The following is a 12,012-nucleotide window of genomic DNA, read 5'->3' on the forward strand; positions in this document are numbered from 1 at the left end:
TGTTCAAACTCATATTGTTCTTGACTTATGTGCTATAGACAATTCCAAGCTCATAGTATGATTCAGTTCTGCCTATGTTAATAGGCAAGTTCAGAAGTCAGAAAGATAGTAAGAGTAACTCCTTCCCTTGCCATTCTCAGTCCAACCATCATTCGAGGACGAATGTTCCCAAGGGGGAGATATTGTAATACCTCAAAAATTTCTAAGTCAAGATTCAAACCATTCTTCGTTGTGAATAAGATTTTTTCGATCAATTTTAAATTTTCGTAGGTGTTAAGGTCATTAGATATAACACCTTTAGTTTCAAAAAGAACTAAGGAGAAATTCGTTCAAGACACCCATCATTTTTCTTAAGTTTTGGGTCAACTTAAAATGACCATATCTTTTAGCACATAAAGAGTTATGTGGTCCATGACCTATCAAATTAAAGGTCTTCGAGTCCTCTTTCCAATGCCACCAAGTTTGTCTCAATCAGATTCCTAATAAAAAGTTATGATTGATTTACTAGAACGCTCTAGCCTGGAAGCAGCTCCGCGATGGCTCCACGTTACAGAGTGAATACGTACCTCACTGTCTGCTGGAAAAATATTTCGACTTCCAATTGTTTTATTTTTTTCTTTAAGGTATTTTAGTCCTAAAAACTCTTAAGAAGTCATCTAAATTACCCTAAATGTGTAGGAAATCCAGATTTCATAATCAAACCCTCTCATTCACTCCTAAATTTCTACGCTCAAGAGACTTCAAGAAACACTAAGGTTAGGGTTCATCTTCCAAGATTTTTCTTCAAATTCACCAAGAACATAGTTCTTCCTAGGTATGTAAACTTTCATAGTATTGAGTTTGTTCTCCCTCACGTCAATCATGCAATTTCATCCATAAATTTGTTCTTAAATTTGATTGACTGAGATTCTTGATGAAGTTTTTGAGGTTTTAGCTTCATTCTTTAATAATGGAGTCTTGTTGAGTTCTTGAGGTTAGGGTCTTTGCAAATAAGTGTTGTTCTTGATGGATTTCGTGTGGGTTTCGTTGAAAACATTCTGGGTTTATGAAATTTCGTGAAATTGGGCAATGGAATTGCATTGGGTGTGAATGAAATCGAGTTTGGGAGAGAAAAAAAAGACCGGACAAAAATATGCTCCCAGACCCGTGTCGCTGAGACATTTTAAAATTTCAGTCTTCAGATAGTCACCTCCCTCTCCGCGTCGCGAAGGGGATACAGAGTCCGCTATCTCAAAATTTACTTTGCAACCAAAAAAATAATTCTATCTCCGCATTGCGCTAGTGCTTTTTCAAACCGTGTCTTCACTCTCTTCTTATTCTTAACTATCTAAGCCCTCATTAATCATTGAGAGATCCTATATCCTAATCATAGTTCTTAAATTCATATTTCAAATCAAGGTAAAATTAAGAGGAAAGTTCAGGACGGTTTTTGAGTCAAATTGAGAATTCTTTCGAAATCAATTATAGTTGTGACTAAGTCTTGAGAAGGTTAAGATGAGAATGAGCAAAGTGGTATTCATGAGTTTCTATATTGTTATTGAGATCCTTGAGTGGAGTCATTCATGTCCATAATTCCGCAAGAACCCTATGAGTTGAGTATTCTTGAGATGAGTGGTATCGTTGAGTTCTGAGTCCTTGAGTTCCTGATCCTTTCTGAAACTATATTCCTAATTATGGAATTGCTATATGTTATGCATGGAGATCCTTTAGTTGAGTCATTCATAGCCATAATTCTGCCTGAACCCTATGAGTTGAGTATTCTTGAGATGAGTAGTATCGTTGAGTTCTGAGTATTGAGTTTTCTATATGGTTATTGAGATTCTTGAGTTGGTTCGTTCATGTCAATATTTCGGCATGAACCCTATTTTGAGTTATAAGTCTTGGTGAATCTTTGAAAGTCATTCATTGTGTTTTAAACTAAGTTTTGAGGAAAAGTTTAAAGAGACAGTTTTGAGTAAAGTTGAAGGGAACTAAGTATTCCCAAGCGTAATATTTTTACATTTTAAAACAAGGGAAATATTGTTTTCTATATGAGTTTATTAGGAGTTTTGAGTATTTCCTTTTTTAAGAGGAAATTTTGAGTAATTATCTCAAATTGAGGAAGAGTTATGTTTTTAAACATATGACCATGAGTTATATATATTATTGAGAGTAGTATTGAGCTTCGATATGTGGACGAGTTTACACAACTCAAAATCCTTATAAACCATGTATGTCAACATGGGTAAATGATCATATTTTTTAGATGATTCTTTATTGCTTTTAAGCATAGCTTAGTGGATCCACTTAGTTGAGGTGTTTTATACCCTGACAAGGTATAGAACAGTTCTGGCAAAATGGGCGAGACGTTGTATCATCACGTAGCTCATAGTGATGGTTGTCTGTTAGAGAATCTCCCAAATAAGAGTAAAGAGTTTATTATTGTATTTTTATACATCTTGAGTTATTATCTGTTGTTTTAAAAGTTTTATATATTGCATCTTATTATCACTGCTGTCATATTGAGTTGAGTAGAGTTGAGTTGAGTTGAGGTGAGTATGTCTTCCCTTTCCACCATTTCAGTTATATTTGTATGTTCAGTTTTCCCCTTACATGCTTGTACATTCGATGTATCGATGTCATTCAGCCTGCATCATTTTATGATGCAAATACAGGTGTTCAGGGTCATTAACATTTGCTTCGTTGAGGCCATTCACATTCCAGCTAGCTTGGGTGAGCCATCTTGTTTTCGGAAGGCTTCACATTTACTTCTTGTTTTGTTAAGTTGTTGGGGGTCTGTCCCGACACTTATCTGAGTACTAGAGGCTTCATAGATAATTTAAAGGTTGAGGAGTCTCTCATTATTTCATTTTGTTGTTGAGATGTTTTGAGGTCATGAGACAGTTAACTATAAGTTGTTAAATATTTTTCAGACATTTATTGGAGTTGAGTTCAAGTTGAGATTTTAAAGTTTATTTATGCATTTGAAGTTCCCATTTTGCTCGAATTAGTTTTCCGCTTGTAGTCAGTCAGGATGAGAATTCGCTTGGGAACAAACAATGGTTCTTGAGTGCCAGCCACGTCCAGGGTGTAGGTTTGGGTTGTGACATGGGGATTGAGTGGTGCTAAAGGGGTTAGGGATTTGGGGGTGGTGGGTGGTGGGTGCTGGAGAAGATAATCTGGGTGGGCTGTGTGTTATTTTGTTTTTGAATTATTTGGGTTTAAAAATGACACATGTCATTGAGTGATTTGCCGTGTTTTTTCTACTCAAAATTTATTATTTAAAAATTGTTTTCAATATAGATGTCACATGTCTTCATTTAATTCGCCACTTTGACACGTCATCAGCAAGAGTGTTACACACTTTACACATTTGACTGATTGTCAAAAGAGTATCAAAATGATATAGTGAGGCATGACATGAAATGTCTAAAATGAACAACGCCTAGTTAAAGTGTCTAAGTAAAAATATGTGCCAAATTTAGGTGGTCATCAATGGGTTAAACCTTTATTATAGTAAAAATAGCGTCTGATTTGATTGAGTTATTTTAAATATCTTTAAACCAAAATAACTTTTAATCACTTTTAGACTGTCTATGAAATTCTAAAATTACTTCTACGAATTTGATTCCAAGTTAAAAAATAAAAATTCAAAAATAAGATAAAAAAATCCCAAAGAAGCTCTTAATCAGCAATGAGTGCAGTCATAATTGTGTTTCCAAAATCCAAGATAGGCGGTACAAATGAAACCTAGCTGTTAATTCAAATCTAACACATATGCCGTAAAATTCAAATTACCAGCAGGGAAAAAGCGGTAGACGGTAGCGTTCGAATTTGTCCAAAAATGAATGGCAAAATATCGTAAATAAGCAGAATATTATGCCCAAACACATAAAACATAAATAGTGTCAGAAATCCGCCCCCTAAATTGTCGGTTTTTGTGTCCAGTGCCCCCCTCCTCTTCTTACAATTTACAAAAAATACCGCCCAGTGCAGGCCCCACCACCTACCCCCAACCTCGTAGGAAATACATCAAATGAAAATAGCTTAACTTTCCAAATTAAAAAAAAGAAGAAGAAGAGTAAAAGCTTCAAACAAAATATACATATAAAGTTGTTTAGAGAGAGAAAGTCTACCCATTTTCTTCTTCACAAAATACATACAGATATACGGAGGCATATACATATATATATATACGCAGATATATATAGATAGAGAAACAAACAGAAACGGTTTTCGCTTTACCATAAGTTGATTCATCGGAGGCAAGCTTTGCTTTCTTCTTTTTCATCATCGTCGTCGCTTACTTCGGCTGGAATATTTGAAGTTTGGGGAGTCCGATCTGACTCACCGACTCAAACTTCGTTTCTCTTTGCCTTGATGAGTTGGGGAGCAGGAGATCGATAGTTCAAAACTCGTCAATGGTAAGTCTATGCTGAAACGGCGAGGTTCCTTGTCGTTTTATACCTCTTGCCTTGTTTCATTTCCGAAGGACTTATTGCTTGTTGCTCTAGTCAAATCTGTTCAGCGCAGAGTCAATTTGCCGTTTATTAATTATTTTGAGGTTATTGTGTGGATGAAATTTAATTCGGGTATCATTAGGAAATATTAGCGTTTTTTTTTTGGGTATGTGTGGAATATATAGGAATTGGACCGAGAAGAGTGAGAACTTCTATGAGGTTTTTATGACTGTATATCGATGGATGGTTTAAAGGTATTTCTTTGAAGTCATTTCGTAAAATTTGATTTTATCCATTTTTTGTTAAGTCTGGAATTTGGATGTCAGAAAGAGATAAACGCTAGAATTAACAACTGAATTGTAATTTGATTTTATTATTAGAATAAACAGAGGTTGCAGACCAGAGTGAGTAATCCGCATATTAAAAGAGGTTGTATGTAGTGTTAATTAAGAGGCTGCTTGTAGTAATAATTTGAGGAGCTAAAATTTGGAAAATGCAACTTCAGCTTTAGAGGTGAATGTGGCAAATAGACACTACACTACTGTGTTTAAATTAAACTTTATCTTGTTAGAGGTATCCATATTTATTTATTTTTGGAAATATTAGAGATAGAAATACCATTCAATAGAGCACTTAGTAATAATAAATAAGATGTAAAAATTAATAATAGTGAGATAGAGTTTTGGATACTGCTACGGAAGGCGTGTCTTCACAGTAGATTTCCGTCGCCACCTAGGTAATAGCAAGGTGACTTCCTACTCCAAAGGTATAACAAACCACTTAAGAATCTTCTAATGTGCACTCAAATAGAAGTTCCGGAGAACTCTTAAATCTCTCGACTCTCTCAACTGTTTTTTGCTACTTCAAAATCTCTCAACTGCATTTATTTGAATTTACAATGGATGAAGAAAAGAACAATATGAATAGTGGAAAGATGAAGGGCATGAAATCACTAGATTTGAATATTTTGACCAGTGGAATAGGTGTTTACAGGGAAGAAATAATTAACAAGACTTTCCAAGGCTACATGTATACTTTAAAGATTGAATTACAACTTTTTATAAAGAATGGATGTATCGTTTATAACATGGATGGGGCTTGGTTACGTGTAAGAGCTTAACACGTGATGTGTGGGTTAGATGCATGTCATGGGTTCGAACCCTGCCGCTGAGAAATAGGCGCATGTCACATGTTCGAACCCTACTGCTGAGAAATAGGCGCATGTCTCATGTTCGAACCCTACCGCTGAGAAATAGGCGTATGTCTCATGTTCGAACCCTACCGCTGAGAAATAGGCGCATGTCTCATGTTCGAACCCTATCGCTGAGAAATAGGCACATGTCACATGTTCGAACCCTACCGCCGTCAAAAATCTTGTGTTTAAGTGGAGAGAGGTAGAGAGGTGAACTCATTATCCACCGAGTTCCGAATCTTGCCCCAGTTGCCTTCAAGGATTTCTTGGTCATCAAAAAAAGAAAGAATGCATTAATTTTTTCAGAAAAGGTAGTCTCTTTGCAACAGTAAACACATTAAATTTTGAATCATTGAAAATAAATTTCAGTGTTTGTAGCACCTCAATGCTCTAAAATCAAAGTTGTCCAATGTCAGATGCAGCTATGACCACTGATCTCTTGTGGAGTCTCCTTATGTAATTACATTGGTCCAAAACTTGAGATGTAAAAATGAGTGACACATGGGTGATAAGATGTATATTTGCAAATATATATCATGGGACTTCTTGACACTGCAGGAAGGGAAGAAATTGATTAAGATATCATTTTCAGTTCACAAAGGACAGCCATATTAATATGAATTTAAAAAGTGTGTTTGTTGTTAACCTAAAAATACTACAGCAAATAATTATGTGTATTGGTCTCTTGCATAAACGAATAATGTGTACTAGTCAAAGTAAAAGCCCATGTAATATTTTCACAATGCAAGGATACAGTTAAAAATCAGCTCTTGACATTTTCTTTTTGATTTTTTCTAATTACATTAGGGGAGTGGGAAGAGTGAAGGGAATAGTTTGGATAGAAACCACCTATTGTGTGGAAGTCTGCGACCAGTACCACTAGTCTAAAGCCCTAAACGTCATTCTAGCATCTAAGTGATGAAAGTTCCTATGGTCAAATTAGTACAAGGCAGGTGTTCTTTCAGACGTTTTGTGCTTCAAAAATATTTCATAGCTGATGAGAAGTTTGTAAAGAGAAAGAACATAAACAAAGTTATGTTTCTTTGTTACTTTTATCAATTTGATAACATTTTCATTATTCGAGAAAGAATTTTGTATTTGCTTTGAAAAGGATTACAACATAATATTGCTTCAAAGAGGAATGAAATAGGTTGTCATTTTAAGGAACCCATTAAGAAAAGAAGCAAGAAGGTCACGAGAAAAGAAAATTTCTGAAGTTTCTGTTTAACTTATTTTTTTATCTGAAATGCTTCAATTGAGTTAGTGGAAGGTTTGATAGTTTCTTACATTAGCTTTAATGATCTTTCCCGAAATATCAGCTGCCCTTTTTTTTATAACTATGGTGGCCACACCCACTTGCACGCACCTCGACTGATCCACATGGTACCTTCTATCTCCCATCAATGCTAGCACAAGTTTGGGGTGACTTTGTCCACCAAAGCTTAGATAGATGGAATGAAATCATCTAGCAGTTCTTTTCCTCTCAGCCCTCTCCTGATATTTATTCTAGAAATATCATCGTTTATTTTAGGATTCCAATTTTCTTTGTATATAGGAAGGATGCCTTAGAGCTTACTCATGTTAAGATATGTTTGGAAAGCGTTGACATATGAGGTGCTTCATTGTATTCAAATTTTAGCCTGCCTTGCCTGTTCAAAAAGAATAGAAGTTTAGACCGACAGTTTCATTCCCTGAGTGACTCCTGTCCGTTTAGCTATATGTGTTGCTTTACAAATTTCCTATTATTATTTTTCGTATTATGATAGAGGATAGTAGAAAGACCTCTATGCCTAGCACTGATGGAGAGTACTGCTTTAGATGCATGATTTCTTTTTCCGGCTGGATTCTGCAGTTCGACTGCATGCGTAAATTTCACAAAATGTCTTGCATCTTCTTCTTTCTCAAAAAGTTGTCTTGCCTTTTCTTGTCTGTTTCTTTCCATCTCTTAGTTTCTAAACAAGGCAATGCTAATTTATTTTTTAAAAGAAATGTCAACACTGGACGAATTACCCACCCTTTCTTCCTCCCTTATTTCTTATTCTCTCCCCGTTAGTATGAACATAGTTTAAAGACTTGTCTTGAAGAATTCTTTGATCTTGTGTCTCAATTAATAAATTAAGTATGCCTCAAGTTGGAATTTGATATATAAATCCACTCTATTCAGGTCCATTTTATCTGAATACTGTGTATAAAGATTAAGTTTTCTGGTGTCTTATTCGAATGACTGACATTTCGTGCAGTAATCATTGTCCTCTTGGTATCTCATGCAAGTACCTTTTTGCAGGCATCAGTCAACATTATTGTCGGTTCTCATGTTTGGGTGGAAGACCCTAAATTGGCATGGAAAGATGGAGAAGTAATCAAAATACATGGTCAAGATCTTCATGTTAAAACCTCCGATGGGAAAGAAGTGAGTATTTGGTTTTTTAACAGCAATATTTTTTCAAGGGCCATACTTTGTGTCAATCTGGAGCGATAATGAATGAATGTTCTCATAAATTCTGAACTTGTTAATGGATCTGGTCAGACCTCACTGGTGAAAGTAGATATTTTTTAATATTGAGAAATCGGTCATTTGTATTCTATTAAGGTGAAATATCCTGCATATTGGTTCCTTTTCCTAAAGATAGTTTTTATATACCGTAAAGAACATACGACGTGCTATTGTTTGTATGTGTGTATTTGTGTGTGCATACATGTACGCAATATGCATGTGTGTGCATACATGTATGTAATATGCATGCATGCTATATATCCAAGTACACCATACTGAGTATATTCAAAACATTCTTATAACTCGTTATGGGTTGCGACCAATGGATGGTACTGAGAACTAACGCCTTCCCAATTCTAGCTAATGCAAATAATTGTTAAATCCTTCAAAAGGGCTATGAATGCACAAGCTTAGACCCATGTGATGGTTCACTGTAACTGGAATGCTTCGCGTGGAGAGAAATTAGAAGCAGGTCTATGGTAGAAGCTTTCCTTTTTTGACTGACATTATGAACCAAGTTACTTACGTGTACTTAGATTGGTTCACTTCTCTTTACTTTCTTATAAATGAATTCAAAAAGTATATAGGGTGATGAAACTGATGAACACTTTTCATATTGACGTTGTGGCTTTCTTTTGCATTTACACCTTGATTATTTTTCTAAATGTTAATTCTTGTTTCCTCATGCATTGATTCTGCTTTACATGCACTTTTGCTCGTCACCTTCCTTATGCACCAAAAGTATCAGTTTTCTCTATTTCAAGTTAGTGTCAATATTTTAATTTTGATTGTCTATCGTCAAAGGCGGATCCATGATTTTAAAAGTTATGAGGTCCTACAATGACTTCAAGTTAGCATACGTTAATAAGTGGGTTCACACTGAAATTTATAAATATGTAGTACATTTTAATGCATATATAGGGTTAGAGCAAAAGCTACTGGGTCTGTGAACCCTGCACACATGTTAAATCCACCTCTGTCTATCATCATATTGGCTTCCAGCGAACACTTGATTCTTCTAGACTGTAACTTTGTTAACTGCGTTCTTCTTGTAGTGTTAAGTTTTATGTTCCTCCTAGTTTTGCAGTCATTAACTTATTCAAACATGAGTAGTTTTTCTGGAGGACATTTCCACACTTTCAGATTACCTGCTGTCTGCCGGTCCCTGAAGTTTGAAACCAACAAATCAGTTCTTGCATTTTTTTGGTTGTGCCCAAAGTTTTTTCTTTTTTATCTAAGGTTTTTATTGTTTCAAACTGTTGATCTCAGGTTGTTGCTAAAATCGCTAAAGTGTTTCCTAAAGATACTGAGACTCCTCCTGGAGGTGTAGATGATATGACCAAGCTTTCCTATTTGCATGAACCTGGAGTTCTGCAGAACTTGGCCACCCGATATGAGCTCAATGAAATTTATGTAAGAGCTCTGATTTTCCTTGTAATCATGCAAATTGATCGTCAAGACCTGCTAATTGTATTCTATGAATTTATTATCCTTTGGAGAAACTTTTCTTAGTTTTTCTTTATCTGTTGTCTAGACGTACACTGGGAACATATTGATTGCAGTAAACCCTTTCCAAAGATTGCCTCATCTGTACGACACTCACATGATGGAACAGTACAAAGGAGCAGCATTTGGGGAGCTAAGTCCGCATGTTTTTGCAGTTGCAGATGTTGCATATAGGTTGAGTTCTTCTTTGATGTGTGTTCCTCTTTTTAGTTGCTTTGGCATGACACTTATCTATTTCTCATTTTGGTCTCAGGGCAATGATCAATGAGGGAAAAAGCAATTCAATTTTGGTTAGTGGAGAAAGTGGTGCTGGTAAAACTGAAACTACTAAGATGCTTATGCGTTATCTTGCGCATCTTGGGGGCCGGTCAGGTGTCGAGGGACGAACTGTAGAACAACAAGTTCTAGAAGTAAGATGACCTTTCACTTCAACTTTAATCTATCATTAGCATTTTCCGCTGAAACTGGTCTTATTCTATCAAATTACTGTCTCAAAATTCTTGTTATTGTTAACACTTGACACACAGTCCAATCCCGTTCTTGAAGCATTTGGAAATGCCAAAACTGTGAGGAACAACAACTCAAGGTTAGCCACTTCTCTAATTGATGCCACAGTTGATGCTAATTGCTTCAGCAACTTTGTTGATGATTTCTAAATATGATGTTCCTTTCCGTGATGGAAATGGTATAATGCTTTCAGTCGTTTTGGTAAATTTGTTGAGATACAATTTGATAAGAGTGGGAGGATATCTGGGGCAGCTATACGAACTTACCTTCTGGAGAGGTCTCGCGTCTGTCAAATTTCAAATCCTGAGAGAAACTACCATTGCTTTTATCTTCTTTGTGCTGCTCCAGCTGAGGTATCTATGCTTTTTTTTAATTGTCTTTAGCTGATCTAACATTGGTGATGCACATAATTATGATATTCTTTTGCTTTGCAGGAGGTTGAGAGATATAAACTACAGAACCCAAAATCATTTCACTATCTTAATCAGTCCAAGTATTATGAATTGGATGGAGTAAATGATGCTGAAGAATATCTTGCAACAAGAAGGGCTATGGATATCGTAGGAATCAGTGAGGAAGAGCAGGTTAGTTTTCCTCCCGACTAATTTGTTCTGCGGTTAACATGAATTGCTAATGCCTTAACAAATTTGTTCAGGATGCAATTTTCAGGGTGGTTGCTGCAATTCTTCACCTTGGTAATGTCGAATTTGCAAAAGGTGAGGAGATTGACTCTTCTGTGATTAAGGATGAGCAGTCTCGATTTCATCTCAATATGACGGCGGAGTTACTCAAGTAGGTCTATTTTCTACTGTTGAATCTCACTGCATGTTCTTATTTTGGATATGTTATTTCTGCTGGATCTTATGAATAAGAATTGATAGGTGTGATGCCAAGAGCTTGGAAGATGCACTAATTACACGTGTGATGATCACACCCGAGGAGGTTATTACAAGGACTCTTGATCCAGAAGCTGCTCTGGGTAGCAGGGATGCTTTGGCTAAAACCATATATTCTCGCCTTTTCGACTGGTAAGCAAGTCAAATACATACACGCACTTGTTTGGTGTTCTATATTTCTATCTTCTTTTTGTATCTTAAAATATTCGTCTATTGACTCCAGGATTGTGGAAAAGATAAACATCTCAATTGGCCAGGATCCAAACTCCAAGTCAATAATCGGAGTTCTTGATATTTATGGGTTTGAGAGTTTTAAAACGAACAGGTAATCTTTCAGTATGGCATATGCTCTGCTGCTGCTGCTTACTTCAAACCTTAGTGGTGCCTTTCTAACAGTTTCCCGTGTAAAACAGTTTTGAGCAATTCTGCATCAATTTTACAAATGAAAAGTTGCAACAACATTTTAACCAGGTTAGATCTCATTCTTGCATTTTAAAACTGTTTTCCTCATTTCTTTATTTTCAATCTGTTAAGGGTATATATGAGTAAGTTGTGATGTGTTTGCTGCCCCACCTCTTTGCTTATTAGGGGGGATCTTGGGTATTTAATAATGTCACTCCATCTTATGATTTCAGCACGTGTTCAAGATGGAACAAGAAGAATATGAAAAAGAAGAGATTAACTGGAGCTACATAGAGTTTGTTGACAACCAAGATGTGCTGGATCTGATTGAAAAGGTCTGCAGCCAATGGGTTGATTCATTGTTTATTGATTGATTTTTTTCATTTTGTTGGAAAGAGGTATACCTCTGTAACTTATCATGCGATGCTATGATTTGTTATTAGTTCTAGCCTCAGTCTTTTGGTAACTTAAATTGTAACAACTGAAGTTGAAAACTTGCAGAAACCTGGGGGAATTATTGCTCTGTTAGATGAAGCCTGGTATGCATGCTTGATTATTTATTCATCATATATATAT

General features: G+C 35.9%; 1 protein-coding gene across 1 annotated transcript in view; it reads left to right on the plus strand.

The window, feature by feature from the left end:
- Nucleotides 1-4,090: 4,090 nt before the first annotated feature.
- LOC102595825 (myosin-17-like) overlaps nt 4,091-12,012 on the plus strand; it is an 18,689-nt gene continuing 10,767 nt past the window's right edge. The window contains exons 1-14 of the mRNA XM_006342282.2: nt 4,091-4,403; nt 7,916-8,041; nt 9,395-9,538; nt 9,660-9,805; nt 9,885-10,041; nt 10,159-10,217; nt 10,332-10,491; nt 10,573-10,722; nt 10,794-10,930; nt 11,020-11,166; nt 11,258-11,359; nt 11,448-11,505; nt 11,670-11,771; nt 11,938-11,975. Of these exons, the coding sequence (XP_006342344.1) occupies nt 4,401-4,403; nt 7,916-8,041; nt 9,395-9,538; nt 9,660-9,805; nt 9,885-10,041; nt 10,159-10,217; nt 10,332-10,491; nt 10,573-10,722; nt 10,794-10,930; nt 11,020-11,166; nt 11,258-11,359; nt 11,448-11,505; nt 11,670-11,771; nt 11,938-11,975 (1,529 nt within the window). The 5' untranslated portion in view covers nt 4,091-4,400. The remainder of the gene's footprint in view (nt 4,404-7,915; nt 8,042-9,394; nt 9,539-9,659; nt 9,806-9,884; nt 10,042-10,158; nt 10,218-10,331; nt 10,492-10,572; nt 10,723-10,793; nt 10,931-11,019; nt 11,167-11,257; nt 11,360-11,447; nt 11,506-11,669; nt 11,772-11,937; nt 11,976-12,012) is intronic.

Source organism: Solanum tuberosum, unplaced genomic scaffold, assembly GCF_000226075.1.
Source record: "Solanum tuberosum cultivar DM 1-3 516 R44 unplaced genomic scaffold, SolTub_3.0 scf00037, whole genome shotgun sequence".
NCBI lineage: Eukaryota > Viridiplantae > Streptophyta > Magnoliopsida > Solanales > Solanaceae > Solanum > Solanum tuberosum.